At 35.1% G+C, this 16122-nt stretch overlaps 1 protein-coding gene across 2 annotated transcripts in view; it reads left to right on the top strand.

Annotated features, from left to right (window-relative positions):
• The window catches only part of LOC106077062 (uncharacterized), a 119300-nt gene extending 103388 nt beyond the window's left edge, over positions 1-15912 (top strand). For both annotated transcript variants that reach the window (XM_056018733.1, XM_056018732.1), the window contains exons 56-69: positions 382-523; positions 1136-1262; positions 1390-1539; positions 1917-2012; positions 2972-3157; positions 4530-4776; positions 5812-5969; positions 6271-6429; positions 6855-7016; positions 7811-7975; positions 8741-8926; positions 9574-9669; positions 10288-10387; positions 11391-15912. In XM_056018733.1, the coding sequence (XP_055874708.1) occupies positions 382-523; positions 1136-1262; positions 1390-1539; positions 1917-2012; positions 2972-3157; positions 4530-4776; positions 5812-5969; positions 6271-6429; positions 6855-7016; positions 7811-7975; positions 8741-8926; positions 9574-9669; positions 10288-10387; positions 11391-11610 (2194 nt within the window). In that variant the 3' untranslated portion in view covers positions 11611-15912. The remainder of the gene's footprint in view (positions 1-381; positions 524-1135; positions 1263-1389; positions 1540-1916; positions 2013-2971; positions 3158-4529; positions 4777-5811; positions 5970-6270; positions 6430-6854; positions 7017-7810; positions 7976-8740; positions 8927-9573; positions 9670-10287; positions 10388-11390) is intronic.
• Positions 15913-16122: the final 210 nt, after the last annotated feature.

The raw sequence follows: 16122 nt of genomic DNA, 5'->3' as shown, positions 1-16122 counted from the left end.
AATCCTAGTCTTCACCAGGATTCGAACCTGGGACCCCTGTTTCAGAAGCCAAGCACTTTACCGCTCAGCCACTGCGGCTCCTATCTCGAACAAGGGAAAAAAATTTTACTTGACTGATAAGGTGGTATAAGTTGAATTTGTGCCCTTTGTTCCTGAAAGGCGCAAAACAAAATTAATTTTAATTTGTATGTGGTAAATTCCTAAATTACATAGCCTAACTATTGTTTGACATTTGTTTCAGGCATTTACTATAGTAAGTCTTACTTGTAATTCTTTAACTCTTTCTCTCCGTAATTATTTACCACATTCTGGTGGAATCAACGCTGGTATCGTCAGTTAGGAGAGAAAGAGTGTTCTCATTTCATTCCTGAATATTTACAGCTTAAAATTGACTCTGGGTCAGAAACTGGGTGTGGAAGATGAAGGCAGGGTCAGAGGTCATCTAAGTGCTGTCAACATTTACAGCCAAGCACTGACAGAAGACAACATTAAAAATATGTCTATTAGCTGTCAGCAGAGAGAGGTAAGGACCTGTATAACTTATTTAACTTCATCATCCAAATACACACAAACAACTTACAAAAACTTCTCTACAACATGAAAAACAAAAGAACTTTCATTCACCCAAACAAAAATGTTGCTTGTCATATAATCAAACAGCGTTCTAAAGAATTACTTTTTCAATATTCCTTATGGCATGGAATGGGTTGTCTGAATCAGCCAGAAAAACCAATGACTTGGCAGAATTTAAATCATTGATTAACATGCACGACTAGGTTGACCTAGGGACATGCGTAGGCCCTAATCATCTTCTTTTTTAAAGTAAATAAATCAAATCATTGATTAACATGCACGACTAGATTGACCTAGGGACACGCGTAGGCCCTAATCATCTTCTTTTTTAAAGTAGTGTCAGTATTTTATAAGATAAGATAAGATTTATTCAGAATTTTAAAATGGTTAATTATATTCTATCTTAAGATTTTTAACTACACATCTTGAAGCTCTTAAGTTTATTCCAGAAATTCATATTGAACAGTTTTAAATAATAGAAAACATAAACAGATGTTATAAAACACTTTTGTGTTCATACATAGGTCCTAAATAAAGAAAGTGTTTTCTTATTTGTTACTAGCCAGGTGATGTCTTCAATTGGGTTACTGCACTTGCCTATATAGAGGATGGCGCTCAGATTTCAATGCCTTCACAATGTGGGAAGAAACTCTGTAGCACCTTACCATGTGGGGTCACCACCTCTGCAGGTAAAATTTACAGTATCCATAGTATGACATTGGCAAATCTAGAACTGATGAGTCTATATTTTACATGTTGGTGTCTTTTTTATAGTTTGAATTAATTTTTTTTCGTGTGTATTGTTTCACCACTCAGATGTTGTTGACAAAATGGTTCCGATTGTCGTCAGCTGTCCTAAAGATCTAGTTGTGACCAATGCCAAGAGTCCAGTGTCAGTCAGTTGGGAAGAGCCTACATTCACAGATAATATATCTGTGGTCAGGATCAAACAAAACTACAGATCAGGTAAACATGAACTACTAATATGTACATCTCAAGACTATAACTTTATCAAAGTATGACAAAAATACATTTTGAAAAAATAATTTTAAACACCATTTGAAAAAATGTTTCCATTACATTATAAATGAGTGGAATGACAGCCTAAAGTAGAGTTCAACTAGCCTGGACTAGAAAATGAAATAATTTTTCAACAATATATTGCTTTCCTAATATGGGTGAAAAATGTCATTTTAGCTCAAGTAAAGTATTTAGAATTATTGATTTAGTTTTGGTATTTGATTTAGTTAAATGTGTATTATTTTTTAGACAAAGATGTTTATATTTCCTAATGCATGAGATTAAAATTATGAATAAAATGTTTTGATTATTCTTATTTCTAGGCCAGTTGTTTGCTCATGGCTACTACAAAGTGATCTACCTTGCCTATGACAGTGACAATAACTCTGCTGAATGTAGTTTTGATTTGTTTGTCCGAAGTAAGGAAATCCCTTCAGTTTATTTATATACTTTAGAGATGTATGTCTTCCTTTACATATTTTTCTTTTAAGAATGTGAAACAATATTTTCTGAGACTTTTTAACTCTTTCACTCCTAACTGATGATACCAACGTTGATTCCACCTGAATGTGGTAAATAGAGAGAAAGAGTTAATGTCCTTTATTAAGGTTCCATTGTGTCACAATTTGATGGATGGATGTCACAAATTTTTATCTTTATATTTATTTAACACCTGTTTCTGATGTTTATTAAAATGTCTGATGTGTATTAATTAAATATTCTTCTTCACACCTGATTTGTGTGGCATATGTCTACTAACGAGTACTACAGCTATAATAGCACAACAAACATAAAGATTCAGAACTTGATGCTTGAATAGCAGACTATACATTTATTTGATATAGAATATTAGCCTACTGGCAAGTCCAGCCATCAAGGAATACAAGAAATACTTCACATATATTGATAATACAATCCAATAGAACTCATCAAGTACATAACTATTTATGCTTTCCACACAATGGGCAAGATACATCTATACACTTCTATGTCCATGGTGACTAATTATTTCTGACCATATGGTTAACTCTCAGAATGAGACTTTTTTACCCATAATTCCCACTTTCCACGTGAAATACAATCAACACAATAAATAGGTGTACTCCGTGATTCCCAACTAGTTCATGTCACAATAACTATGAAACAATGATGTGACACATTGCTTGCATATTTTTTGTTTATTAATACAATTTATTAATATAGATATATAAGCATTTCTCAAAGACTGACTTAACCCAATGAGCAACAAAACTAAACTGTATAGAGACATTAAAACTTAATTTATTTTCAACCCATAAAAACTGAGGTAAATGTTAGACATTAGTGAGGGACATATTTTTTTTTTTATACTGACTTTACATCATTATTTCTAAAATAGATTCCCAGTGCGTAGATCCCCCGCCTCCTCAAGGTGGAAGCAGACTATGCCAGGACTGGGCCAAGGGAAGGTACTGTGTACCGTCTTGTATGAGCCAGTTTAGTTTTGTGGCCCCTGCACCCAGGTTATATAGGTGCGGACAAGAAGGTGTGTGGGATCCACCCACGGCCTCGCCTGGATGTGCCCGTAAGTGTTTGCATTTGTTTTTGGAGCACAAATTATTGTTTTGTGACATTTTTGGAGATGTGGGGATGTCATTCTTAAGTTATTCAAAGTTTGTGAATGCTTTGATTTTAAAATCCTGGTTTACATTTCTTTGAAGCAATAAATAACAGTAATAGCGAAAAAGAAGAAAACAAAATATGGAGAAATGTGGGTAAATATTAATGGAAACTTGAAAGAAAAGTAAAGAAAATGAAATGACAAAGAGTTGTCATATTGAAAGATCACTGTTGTCAACACATGCTGATGATGCAGCTATTGTCGCTGACTTGGCTAACAGCATGATACGTGGTTGACAAACTATCTGCTGCTTGCCAAAAGTTCGGCTTAAATATTAGTCAAGACATGACTAAGATACTAGTTCGGAACACAAATACTGCACCTCACGAAACCATCATTGGCCAACGTTGGAAATTGTTGACCATTAATGTTGGCTCCATCATCTCCAATGATGTTCTACTGGGTAAAGACATTAACAACAGAACAGCAAAGGCAATGTGCACAAGGGAAAGCTGCAGAATAGTGTGGGACAATATCTTTCTGACTAACAATACAAAAGCCTTAGTCTACAGACTTGTGTGATGAGCACTTGTGTGATGAGCACTTTTCTATACGGAAGTGAAGCATGGTCAACCTACTCATGGCAGAAAAAAAATCTAAATATCACCTCCAATGTCTAAGGTGGATCTTTAAAATAAGGTGGCAAGATAAAATAACCAATGAGGAAGTGCTACGAAGAGCAGGGTGCCAGGACATCTGCTCTGTTTTCAACAGCAGATGCCTTGGCTGGCTTGAATGCTAGACGGTCAACTTCCACAAGACATTATGTATGATGATCTAACAGAAGGTAGGAGAGCCGCTGGTCGTCCACTTTTACAATATACGGATGTATGCAAACGCGACATGAAGCTCTTCAAAATTGACACTAACAGCTGGGAAAAAGTGGCACTGGATAGATCCACATGGAGAGCGTGAGCATAAAGGAATGGTCTTGAATTGCAGATGCCATACACAGCAGTAGTAGAAAGAAGGGTGAAAGTGCAACAGTGCCTGGTGATTACAGATGCCCAACCTGTGACCTCTACTATGTATCAGGGATTTGCTTCTTTAGTTACACAAGAAGTTGCAAAGTAAAAAAATTATATCTCTCGATATGCAAAATGCCATAAGAGCTTTGAAATTTGATTTTGTGGTGCTAAAAATATACAAAATCAGGCTACATGCTTTTCAAATACAAGGCTTATCAACTCTTATTTTATACTATGAAAACACCAAACACATTTCTGAAACACCCTTTTGTGAGTTATCTAATAGTCTTGTATTTCTCTTGAACTAGGAAATAATATGGCCAACTACACCATCTCTGGGAGTCTTACATTTGTTGGATCAGACTGTTCACCAAGCCGAGAAAACGAACTAGAATTAACATTTACAGCGATAACCAACAGAGTATGTTCCCCTGACAAGTATTTCTGTAAGAGGAATCTGCTGGTTGAATGCAGAAGAGAGGGGCTGAACAGGAGGAAGAGACAAGCTGAAGCTGGCTTCTACAATGTAACATTGAACATTACAGTAGTTCCAAAGTAAGTATACATTGTTTTGTTTTTATAAGCTTGTTGTATAAGTCTCAGACATTAAAAAAAAAAAAGAAGATTATTACGTCCTATCCAACATTTCTTCTGTACATCATGTTGGGGGGGGGGGGGGAGCATAAGGCAAGAATCCAACTCAGGACTAGCTATGTTCTCCTTTGTTCCTAAGCTTATCTAGTGCAAGAAATATCTCTGAATGTATTCTTTGCTTGCTGCTCTTTCTTATCTTATCTTATCTTATATAATACAGACGTTACTTAAAAAAAGAAGATGATTACGTCCTACGCGTCATGCATTTAGTCATGCATATTGTCATGCATATTAACCAATGACTTAAATTCTGCCAAGTCACTGGTTTTCCTGGCTAGCTCAGGCAACCCATTCCATGCTCTAATAGCGCTAGGGAAGAAGGAGCATTTGTACAAATTTGTCCTTTATCTTTGTGTCTTTTATTAAATATTCTTTCCTATTTTGAGTGGGAGAAGTCTTTGCACTGAGAATTTTGTCTGGTGGCTTTACTATGTTTGAATTTTTGAACTTTTGTCATGACATGATCAGAGACCCAATGATAAGCCTTGTGATATTCTGTCATAGACTGGATGATAAGCTTTGTGATTTTGTCATAGACTATAAGCTTTGTGATTTTGTCATAGACTCTATAAGCTTTGTGATTATGTCATAGATTCAATGATTAGCTTTGTGATTTTGTCATAGATTCAATGATAAGCCTTGTGATATTCTGTCATATATGCAATGAAAAGCTTTGTGATTTTATCATAGATTTAATGATAAGCCTGTGATGCTCTGTCATTGACTCAATGATAAGCTTTGTGATTTTGTCATAGATTCAATGATAAGTCTTGTGATCTTCTGTTGCAGACTTACCTCATAGACTCAATAATAAGACTTGATTCTGTCACACAACTTTATCTCATCATTGTAAACATGTGTTGTTGTAAACACACTTAGAACTAGCTGACAGCTAAATATTTTGACAAAATGTGAAATGTATTTTGGTCTCCTCAGCCATGCTGCAGAGTCTTCCTACGTGATTGACACAATGCCAGAGACTATTCTACAGGAAATCAAAAATGAGACTGATGCAAAGTTTACACTGACCTCTGTCCAGTTTCAAACATCACCACAATGTCAATCTGGACAAACATTACAGAATAGTTCCTGTGGTCAGTATAGAAATAGTCAATTTAGTCTCATTTAATTATGTTTTTTTTGTTAATGTTTATACTAACTTCATCCATTGCCTTTTGAGACAAAAGGAGCAATATATACTAACTTGATAGCCTTTATTTCTTTCAATTAAAAAAAAAAATAATAAAAATAAAATTTCTTTAAATAGATATAAAAGCTATTTGTCTAAATGTATTTTTTTTCTTTTAAAGTAAAAGCTTATATTTATCACTACAAAAAAAAAAAAAGACCCTCCTATCAGTAATGATACTAACTGTTCCTACAATGTATTGATAGTCGACTGCCTGGCTGGCTACTATGTGGACACTGAAGGTGTGTGTCGGCGCTGCCCTAAAGGATGGTACAATGAGAAGCCACTGCAGACCAAGTGCATCAAGTGTCCAGATGGAATGACCACTGTTAAAGAAGGATCAAGCCAATCCTCTGACTGTACCAGTAAGTTCTAGTTTTTATTCATTGTAAACTTGGAAGGTTAGGCTGCAGTTTAGTAGTGTTGGTTTCTTCTTCATCAAGCCAGATTTTCGCTGGGAAGCTGTTAGCTCTTGTATACAGTTTGTGCCAAGAAGGTAACATGTTGTAATAATAGTCTATTAGAATGATATTGGGGCAATTTAAAAGGGTTAACAAATTTCAATTTTACAAAGCATCAAAAGCAAATCATACAAGAGCTAGAGATCCTTTCTATCCATTAGATCCAAAAGTACTTGCATGTTTCTAGAGAACATGACAAGAATCCTGTCAGTCTTTCAGATGTTTGTATTTTTTTAATCATTTAAGTAACTACTAGTTTATTGTATAGAGATTTATTTATATAAATATAAGGGAGATAACAGTGTCATTTGTTTCCTGATGTTCTTCAGGCCAGTGTGATGTGGGCCATTTCTTTAACGAGTCCACATCTAGATGTGAGCCTTGTCCACTGGCTCATTACCAGGACAAAACTGGTATGTGGGATTGCCAAAAGTGTCCAGCAGGTGCCACCACAGACTATAAAGGAGCCAAATCTTTGCTAGAGTGCTTGGGTAAACTGTTCTATTTAAATGTCTTTAATATGTAGATCAACTTTTTAAATTGAAATCATCCAGAACAGCGGTTTCCAAAATATTTTTCTTAACAAAACAGTTTGCACATTCGGAGTATTTAACAAAACACTTTACTTATTTTTTTTAGAGAGATTGATTCATGTTTTTCCTTACTAGTTAATTATTCCAGTAGTTCATGGAACTTGTATTCAGGCCTCGTGGAACACTAGGGTTCCATCCAACACAGTTTGGGGAACACTGATCAAGAGAGCTTAACTCTTTCTGAAGCTGTGAACACAAACAATCCTTATATTATCAAAATTGTTATATATTTCTTTGTGATTACATTAGGAAATTAAAATATATTGTGTTTTAAAACACTGTCTTTTTAACTTATCTTACCTTGTTTGGGCATATTTGTTTAATGGATATATATCATATATTTTTATAGGGGATATATCATAAATTGTATTATAATTTGTTTAAAAGATGTATCTTATTTATTTGTAAATGCTAATATTTCAGAAAAATTTATATAATATTAAAGAAAGACTTGTGTAGAAAAAGTGGTCAAAAATTGAATTTTATCTTAAATTACATTATTATTACTTTATTATCTCTTGAAAAATTCTATCCAATTTTTCTTTTTTTTTTTAAAGTTTTTGAGCTAAAAAAAGTTTATTATGTCCAAATAGTCAGTTGAACACTGAAGTCTTTTGCCCAGTGCAGATTTTTGATAAAATTCAAGACATTTCTTGTTATCTTTTTATGTAATTTTCTTTTTCTGTTTAAAGATTTGTGCAAAGCAGGAGAGGAGTTAGGTCCAGACGGGACTTGCCAGCTTTGTCCAGAAGGCACTTTTAGAGGAGAACAAAGCTCAAGTCCTTTCTGTGTTCCTTGTGTTAGTGAGTGGACCACTGCAGGCCCTGGCGCAGTTAGTGAGAGACAGTGTAATGTTGGTAAGAGTTGAAATAGATGTTTGTTTTGCTTGTAGATTGTTATACATAATTCGGATGTTTCTTTCAGAGTTGAAGATAATTTACAGCAGACAGGGTTTGAACCTGGTACCACCGATAAGTCCGAACCACAGTCTAGTGCTCAAAATGCATGACCAGGCAGCTGTCCAGGGTTAGGGTTAGGGTCTATAGGGCAGATGATGTAAAGGTCATCTGTTTCCGTGGACTATGGTTAATAAGGGTGTCATTTAGCCAGCACAACAACCAACCGCCTTTACTTTTACCCAAATAATCTCACTTACCCTTTGTAGAGATGGGTGGACTTAGAGGCCCAAAGATCCCGAAATTAAAAATCCCAATCTTCACCAGAATTCAAACCCGGGACCTCCGGTTCAGAAGCCAAACACTTTACCGCTCAGCCACTGCACCTCTGTTTAGTCCACCTAAAATATAAAATATTGTTAAAGCCATTTCTCCCTCACATGTTCTCCAATCAAGTCGATACTTAAAACAATTATTTATTGTACCTAATAAAACATGAACCAATAAACAAAAATACTCAATTAGTCAAATAATTATTGAAAATTAATTATTTTGTTTGATATTGAATAAGGAAAAAACCTCTACATTATTGATAGATATAGTTTTAAGGGCAATGATCTTCCTCTTTAGATAAGCTTTTTTTTTTTTTTTAAAGGATTTTGTTTTATTTTGCTTGTTTACAACTTTCAAACAATTTTTCTGCATATTTCTTTTTTGAATCTTCAGCTCAGTGTCCAAAGGGTCAGTATAAAAACATAAAAGAACAGAGTTGTCTGCCTTGTCCTAAAGGAACATACCAGCCAGTTCCTGGGGAGAAGTCTTGCCTATTTTGTGTTCAAGGTCAAACTACAGAGTCTGTAGGTGCTGACAGGAAAGAGTTGTGCATCAAGACAAATGTCTCAAACAACGAGTGTAAGTTTATTTTAATCTGCGCTTACTTAAAAGTCTGTAAAAAAAAAGTGTTTTTATGTAGTAACTATATAGGCTTGGGCATGGTGGCTAAGCGTTTGGTTTCCGAACCAAGAGTTCTCAGGTTCAAATCTCTGAAGATTGAGACTGATTTTCTGAATTTTTGGTAACCCCTTTGCTCATCCAACTGTAATGGGTACCTGACATCAGTTGGTGTAGAAATGGCAGTCGGGCATTGTGCTGGCCACATGACACCCTTGTTAAAAACATCCACCACAGAAACATATGACCTGTTTATATCATCTGCACTACAGATTAAAAGTAAAACAAATAAAGTTTCCTAGTCAGACCTTGTGATCTATGGGGCAGATGATGTAATGATCATCTGTTTCTGTGACCCACGGTTAACAAGAGTGTCATGTGGCCAGCACAACAACAAACCGCTTTTGCTTACCCCCAACTAATCCCAAAAGTAAAAATCCCAGTCTTCACCGAGATTCAAGCCCATTCAAACTCCAGTTCGGAAGCCAAGCGCTTTACCACCCCTGCTGTATAGATTACATGGTGTGAAAGGGGAACTTTATCCAATTTGGGAAAACTTGTATTTCTAAAGTTTGGGGACACTTTGAATACTGTTGTGTCCTCACCAGATGCTTGTGAGAATATTTGCAAGACAGAGAGACCTTGTGAAAATGAAAGCAGCTTCAATCAATGTTCCTGTCCAACTGAAATATGCAGACAGACTTGTAAGTGTAGAAGATTGTGACATTATGACATGAATTAAAAAAAATTTGTAGTCAGATTATTGATTGAATATTTCCAGAAATGCTCTCAACCTCATAGTAAGAATGGGGTTATACTAAAAAGAGTGAATGATTTCTTATAAAAAAAAAGGTTGAATGCAAAGGGATGAAATGTGTAAATTTAAGTTTAATGAGGAAGCAGACAGAAATGGGAAATATTATGTGAGAGACATATCAGGTAACTACAGTGCACATATTGTGTTTAATGGATGTGATCATCATAAGATCATCTTCATGTTAAATAAGAGTTTTTTTAGCTGACTAATTTTTGTTAAGCAAAAGTCATCAACATAATGATAGTAGGAGAAATTCCACTGTTTGGACATGAGAAAGTTGAGAACAATCCCATTTTGAAAAGGGTTCTAAACATTTTGAGGGATTATTGCTGCAGATGCTCCTCATGAATACATTTTTTTAAAGTCCTACTTAAAAGTAAATTGACTGGGCTCATCTCCCCAATCAGTTGTCAAGATATCAGGGGGGGGGGGGGAGGGCATGCATCTCATTTTGAAAAATGCTAAAGTAAAACCAAATCGGTAATGTATTCTTTTTTTTGTTTAGCTAATGGAGATGTCAATCAAATACTGCTCATTACAAGCATGACCCTCTCAGCTGTGGCCACTATAGTACTTCTAGTAGTCATTACGGTGTGCATACATAGGTAAGTGAGTGCCAGCTTCAATGGAGTGTAATGGTAGACATTTAGACAGTGTCTGGTTAGTATTTGTAAAGACATTTACTCTGAACATTTTAATTAATCAAATATTATCAAATAAACTATATGAAATTAAGTTTCATTTGTCACCACAAAATAGTTATTCTTGTTAGAAAAACAAATCTAGTTTGTATCCTTATTGTTGTGATAGTGATAATTTGTAAGCCTTCAAAATCTTAATTCATTGATGTCTGGCATTGACTGAGTCTGGCTTATAGTCTTAGTTCAAGAGAGAAAGGATGAAGCCTGCACTAGTTAATGAAATCCTAATTGTTAGTTGAATTTAGACTTAAAATTAAAAAGCATATTTTCATTGATGGTAGTCAGTTTTTAGTTAAACATTAGCATCTTCACCTTTAATTAAGTCTGTTGGACTGTTGAGCACCAAGTATGATCTTTTGGCTATTTTTCTCCATTTCTCTGCCTTTTGCCTTGACTAGAATCTCTCTCAAACACTAACCCATTCATTCTTTGATGTTGTCTTCCCATCGCATTCTCTCTCTGATTCTCCTTTTTTTTTCCCTGGTACTGTTCCCTGTTGGAAGGTCTTTGCAAGCCGTGAGTACTAATTTCAAAATCATTTAAAAACCACACTTGATCTGTCACTACTGTTCTCCATTTTTCCCAGTCTTTCGCCTCGTGATATGGCCATACTGATTTCTTCTTTTATTGCAGATAAGATTCATTGGAAGCTGTTTAAGTATTCTCTCTTCTTTGGGGGCTGAACTAATTTGCACTTGTTGAACTGTTTAATAACACACTTTGAAATGTTTGTTTTATTCATAGATTTCAATGTAACGTAAAACAAAATTATTTTTGAAAATATTGACCTTCATGGGATTGTGATTTATGGGGTCAAATGATTTAAAGCACAAAGTGGGCTGTTAGAAATAAAGAAGAGTTTTACTTTTGAATTATTCAATGTCATTTTATTGTCTGATATTTGCAGGAGAACTCTTCAGTTTAAAGTGAAGAAAAGAGTTAGAATGTACAGAGAGGAGACTCAACTTGTCGCCTTTTCCAACCCAGCCTTTGACTCACTGTCTGGCTCAGAGTGGACACGGGGAGAGACACATATACCCATTAGGATAGCCACGAGATGGCACCGAAACTATTTCACATCTCACAGCTCTGCCAACAAATCTGATGTTGAGTCAACGAACTTCTAATATAAGGCATCCTAGTTCAGTAGCCGAATCAAAATCTGAATCAACATTTTGTAATAAGTTGACCTCACGCTACTTGGAACTAGAAACCTTTTCAAACAAATCTGAAATTTTCAACTAGCTCCAAAAAAGATTGACACATAAACCTCATCTTCCAATCTCATTGGACAAAAGACTTGAAGTGTGTCAGCAAAGAGTCTTGTCTTGTGAAGCCTTAATGCTTGTACGGGAGTGGGATGACTTCACAGTTTTCTCCCTTGCATTGAGTTGAAATATTTTGAGTGTCATGTCCTTGTCTAAGAGACGAGTGTTTTAAAACTGTTAGGCTGCAAGATCAAATTGTTATGAAAACAGTCTTAAAAAAAAACAATCTTAAAAACATTCCAATATTTATTCCACTTTTGGCATTCTTAGTTTTGTAAAATTGAATTGCTATGGACACTTAGTTTAAAAAATACCTGTGTTGCATTAGCTCAGTTTAAAACAAAACATGAATGTTAAGAATGTTGGTGTATTTATTATAACTGGAAGGACACACAGGACACTAAATGCAACCAGAAACTTTTGAACAAAAAAATAATTTTATGTCTATCAATTGTAAGTTTTTTTTTTTTTTTTTTTTTTTTAATTATTTTTAAATTTTACCAATGATCTGAAGAAGTTGATAGCTGTCTGCTTCAAAAGATTTCTAGGAATTCAAAAATGTTCATTTTTAATTGTATTCATGTCCATTTTTGTTTTCATGTTTGTACCTTTTGATTTTTTTTTAACAGCTCCTGTCTTATGTTGAAGATCATTTCAAATTCTTTTCATTGTATAGAAAGTTGTGTTTTTTACGTGTTGTTTATGCATTGTAAACGTACTGTTTTTGCAGTAACAGTATGTGTTACGATGTTTACCTCTAGCTGTAACAATTTCATGTTCCATTGGGTATGTACATTTCCTGCAGAAACAACTACCATGATACATTTACATTACCAGTAGTTGATTTGTTCTTTATAGCATTGCAATATCATCTTATCTTTATTGGCTGGTGTAAAGATGTAAATATTGATCTTCAACTTACTTGTGTTCCACTGACCTATGTATACATCATCTATTCAAACACATGCATCATTTATTCAAAGACATGAAATTGTGAATGCAATAATCAGGGACTTCTGTTTTTTGTACTTATTTTAGTGTATAGTGTAATAATATGGACTGATCAAGAAGTGGTATGCTATTGTATGATACTTGTGCATTGAAAATGTTGTTTTCAATAACCTCTTGTAGTATTGTAAATTTGTTTTCACTGTATGCATCATGCCAGCAGTTAAGAGAGATGCAGTTTAAAATATCTTTTCAAAACCTGCATTATTTCTAATAAAATAGTTTTAAAATATATTATTCACCTTTGTAACTCAAGCCCATACACATACTATTCTAAGTAAGTAGTCAAGAATATAGTAACAAAAGTATGCTTATGAATAATATTCTTTAAATGATAGTTCTTTCAAGTTCATCTGTTTGTTGTCTATTTTGTGGTATTCTTCACTTTTAGAAATAATTTCTCAGTGTCTTGTTTTCCTAAGTGCCTAAGTCACATTGTACCAGTCTTTTCTTCTTGCCATGTTTTCCTAAGTCACATTGTGCCAGTCTATTTCTCCTTGCCATGTTTTCCTAAGTCACATTGTGCCAGTCTATTTCTCCTTGCCATGTTTTCCTAAGTCACATTTGCCAGTCTTTTCTCCTTGCCATGTTTTCCTAAGTCACATTGTGCCAGTCTATTTCTCCTTGCCATGTTTTCCTAAGTCACATTGTGCCAGTCTTTTCTCCTTGCCATGTTTTCCTAAGTCACATTGTGCCAGTCTTTTCTCCTTGCCATGTTTTCCTAAGTCACATTGTGCCAGTCTTTTCTCCTTTCCATGTTTTCCTAAGTCACATTGTGCCAGTCTTTTCTCCTTGCCATGTTTTCCTAAGTCACATTGTGCCAGTCTATTTCTCCTTGCCATGTTTTCCTAAGTCACATTGTGCCAGTCTTTTCTCCTTGCCATGTTTTCCTAAGTCACATTGTGCCAGTCTTTTCTCCTTGCCATGTTTTCCTAAGTCACATTGTGCCAGTCTTTTCTCCTTGCCATGTTTTCCTAAGTCACATTGTGCCAGTCTTTTCTCCTTGCCATGTTTTCCTAAGTCACATTGTGCCAGTCTTTTCTCCTTGCCATGTTTTCCTAAGTCACATTGTGCCAGTCTTTTCTCCTTGCCATGTTTTCCTAAGTCACATTGTGCCAGTCTTTTCTCCTTGCCATGTTTTCCTAAGTCACATTGTGCCAGTTCTTATTCCCTTGCCTGCATTTCTGGTTCTTCCACATGTGTTTGTATTAATAGTTGTTGATAGCTTTAGGAAAATTAGTGGAGGAGAGATCTGTCTCTCATGTATATTCCATAATCTTATGCAATTGTTGTTAAAGAACCATTTGTTTATTTATTGTACAACTTAACAAAATTTCTCTCTCTCTCAAGACCTTGTGTCTTCCATGCTTATTAGCACCATCCTCAAGACCAGGCTCAACACCATTGTTAAATCAGTACTACTTTATGGAGCAGAGACCTGGGGATTCACCCGTCACCAGGAGCCACCTGTCACCACCATAAAACAAATCCAGGTATTCATCAATACCTGCCTCATGCAGATTCTTATGATCCACTGGCCAGACAAGGTCTTGGATGAGGAACTGTGGCCAATAACAAACCAGCAGCCCATTGAAGTAGATATGGATAGGTCACACCCTTTGCAAGCCTGCATCTAACATTGCAAGGCAGGCCCTCACCTGAAACCTCCAAGGAAAGAGAAAGAGGGGACGGTCCAGGAATACAATTTGGAATCAGATGGCAAACAGACTGGAAAGATGTAGGGACAGTTAGAGAGACTGCCAGAACTGAGATTCCTGAAGGAAGCTGGTTGGTGGACCCAGACAGGACTCTTAAGACAGCGATGATGAAATGATATGTTTTCCCAGACCTATCGAGATGATTATTTTGTCAGCCTTCATTCCACCTAATACTGCTGTGCCCTAAAAATAATTTTGATTAGCAAGTTGATAGGAATTTTTTTGAATCAAGTCAATAACAGACATACATTTAAAGGAAATTTTTAAAAATAAATTTAGTAAAAGATTTTTTAAAAAACATGAATTTCTGAGCTTATAATCACATCGAAGATAGCACACCTGATTGACCAAACAGCTAGCTATTTCAATTGGATCAATTCTACAATCACTCACGTCAAATCAGTTCTGATAAAGTGGATAGTATGTTTAGAAAATAATATATATATATATATATATATATATATATATATATATATATATACATATATATATATCAATACTGCAATATTTAGTGCTTCCTGAATGTGTTTACTATTTTATTTCTGTCAGTTTTGCAGTGTTAAGTTATTTACATCTGATACGTAAGTATGCATCTTGTTAAGTATTTTTATAACTTCATATTGACAATGTGTATAGAATGTTTGATGATGAAGTCTGCTTTGTGCTACAGTAATTGAACTTTATTCAAGTGTAAATTATGTTTGGTTTTGGTTACTTGATTAACATACTGTTATATTTAGCCCCTGGATGGGCTTCTTGTTCCAGACTTGTTAATCCCTTGGTTGGGCTTGTTGCCCCTTCCTTTTCAACTATGAGCTTGTTGTTCCAGACCTTTGTTAATCTCTTGGTGGGCTTGTTGCCCCTTCCTTTTCAACTATGAGCTTGTTGTTCCAGACTTGTTAATCCCTCGGTGGGCTTGTTGCCCCTTCCTTTTCAACTCCTATGTGAGTTTGTTGTTTCCCTGTGAAATATTTTCTAGTCTTTTTTGTTTTCTTTTAAAAAATATCTTCATGTTTTTTTTTAAAGATGTTTTTAAAACCTAGTCACTACACCAAGGCTACAACATTATGATAGAACATACTTTTTACTTGACAATGTGATTAATTTGCCATGACTAATGGAGCACACCATGTTAACAACTATGCAATATGAATTACTTCATGAATGTTGTACAACTTTCTTTCGGAGCTTTGTTTTTTGCTTTTGATGTTTTATGTTATGAAAAAATGTTGATTTGGTTTGTTTTATTTCCACTAGTCTTAGAAATGTTGATTAGTTCCTTTTTGCCTTCTACATATTTCTTTGTTGTCATTAATTTCATGATTTGTTTCTTTATTTCACTTTGCTTTACTAGTCAAGTTTTTTTTTTATCAACAACTTAGTGACATTCAAATTTTGAAATAAACTGTTTACACCTGATGAGATGCTAAAATTATTCTTGTCTTGGGTTTTCTTTATAGACCACAAGGCAGGCATAAAACCTGGCCACCATCTTAACTGAAATATGTCACATTTTTGCTCCTACCATGTCACATCTTTTCTCCAACCATGTCACATCTTTGCTCCAACCATGTCCCCCCCCCCCTTTCTCCAACCATGTCACATCTTTGCTCCAATCATGTCACATACTTGCCCCAACTATGCC

The sequence above is a fragment of the Biomphalaria glabrata genome, chromosome 2 (genome assembly GCF_947242115.1).
Source record: "Biomphalaria glabrata chromosome 2, xgBioGlab47.1, whole genome shotgun sequence".
Classification (NCBI taxonomy): domain Eukaryota; kingdom Metazoa; phylum Mollusca; class Gastropoda; family Planorbidae; genus Biomphalaria; species Biomphalaria glabrata.
This window is presented reverse-complemented; position numbering and strand designations above follow the sequence as displayed.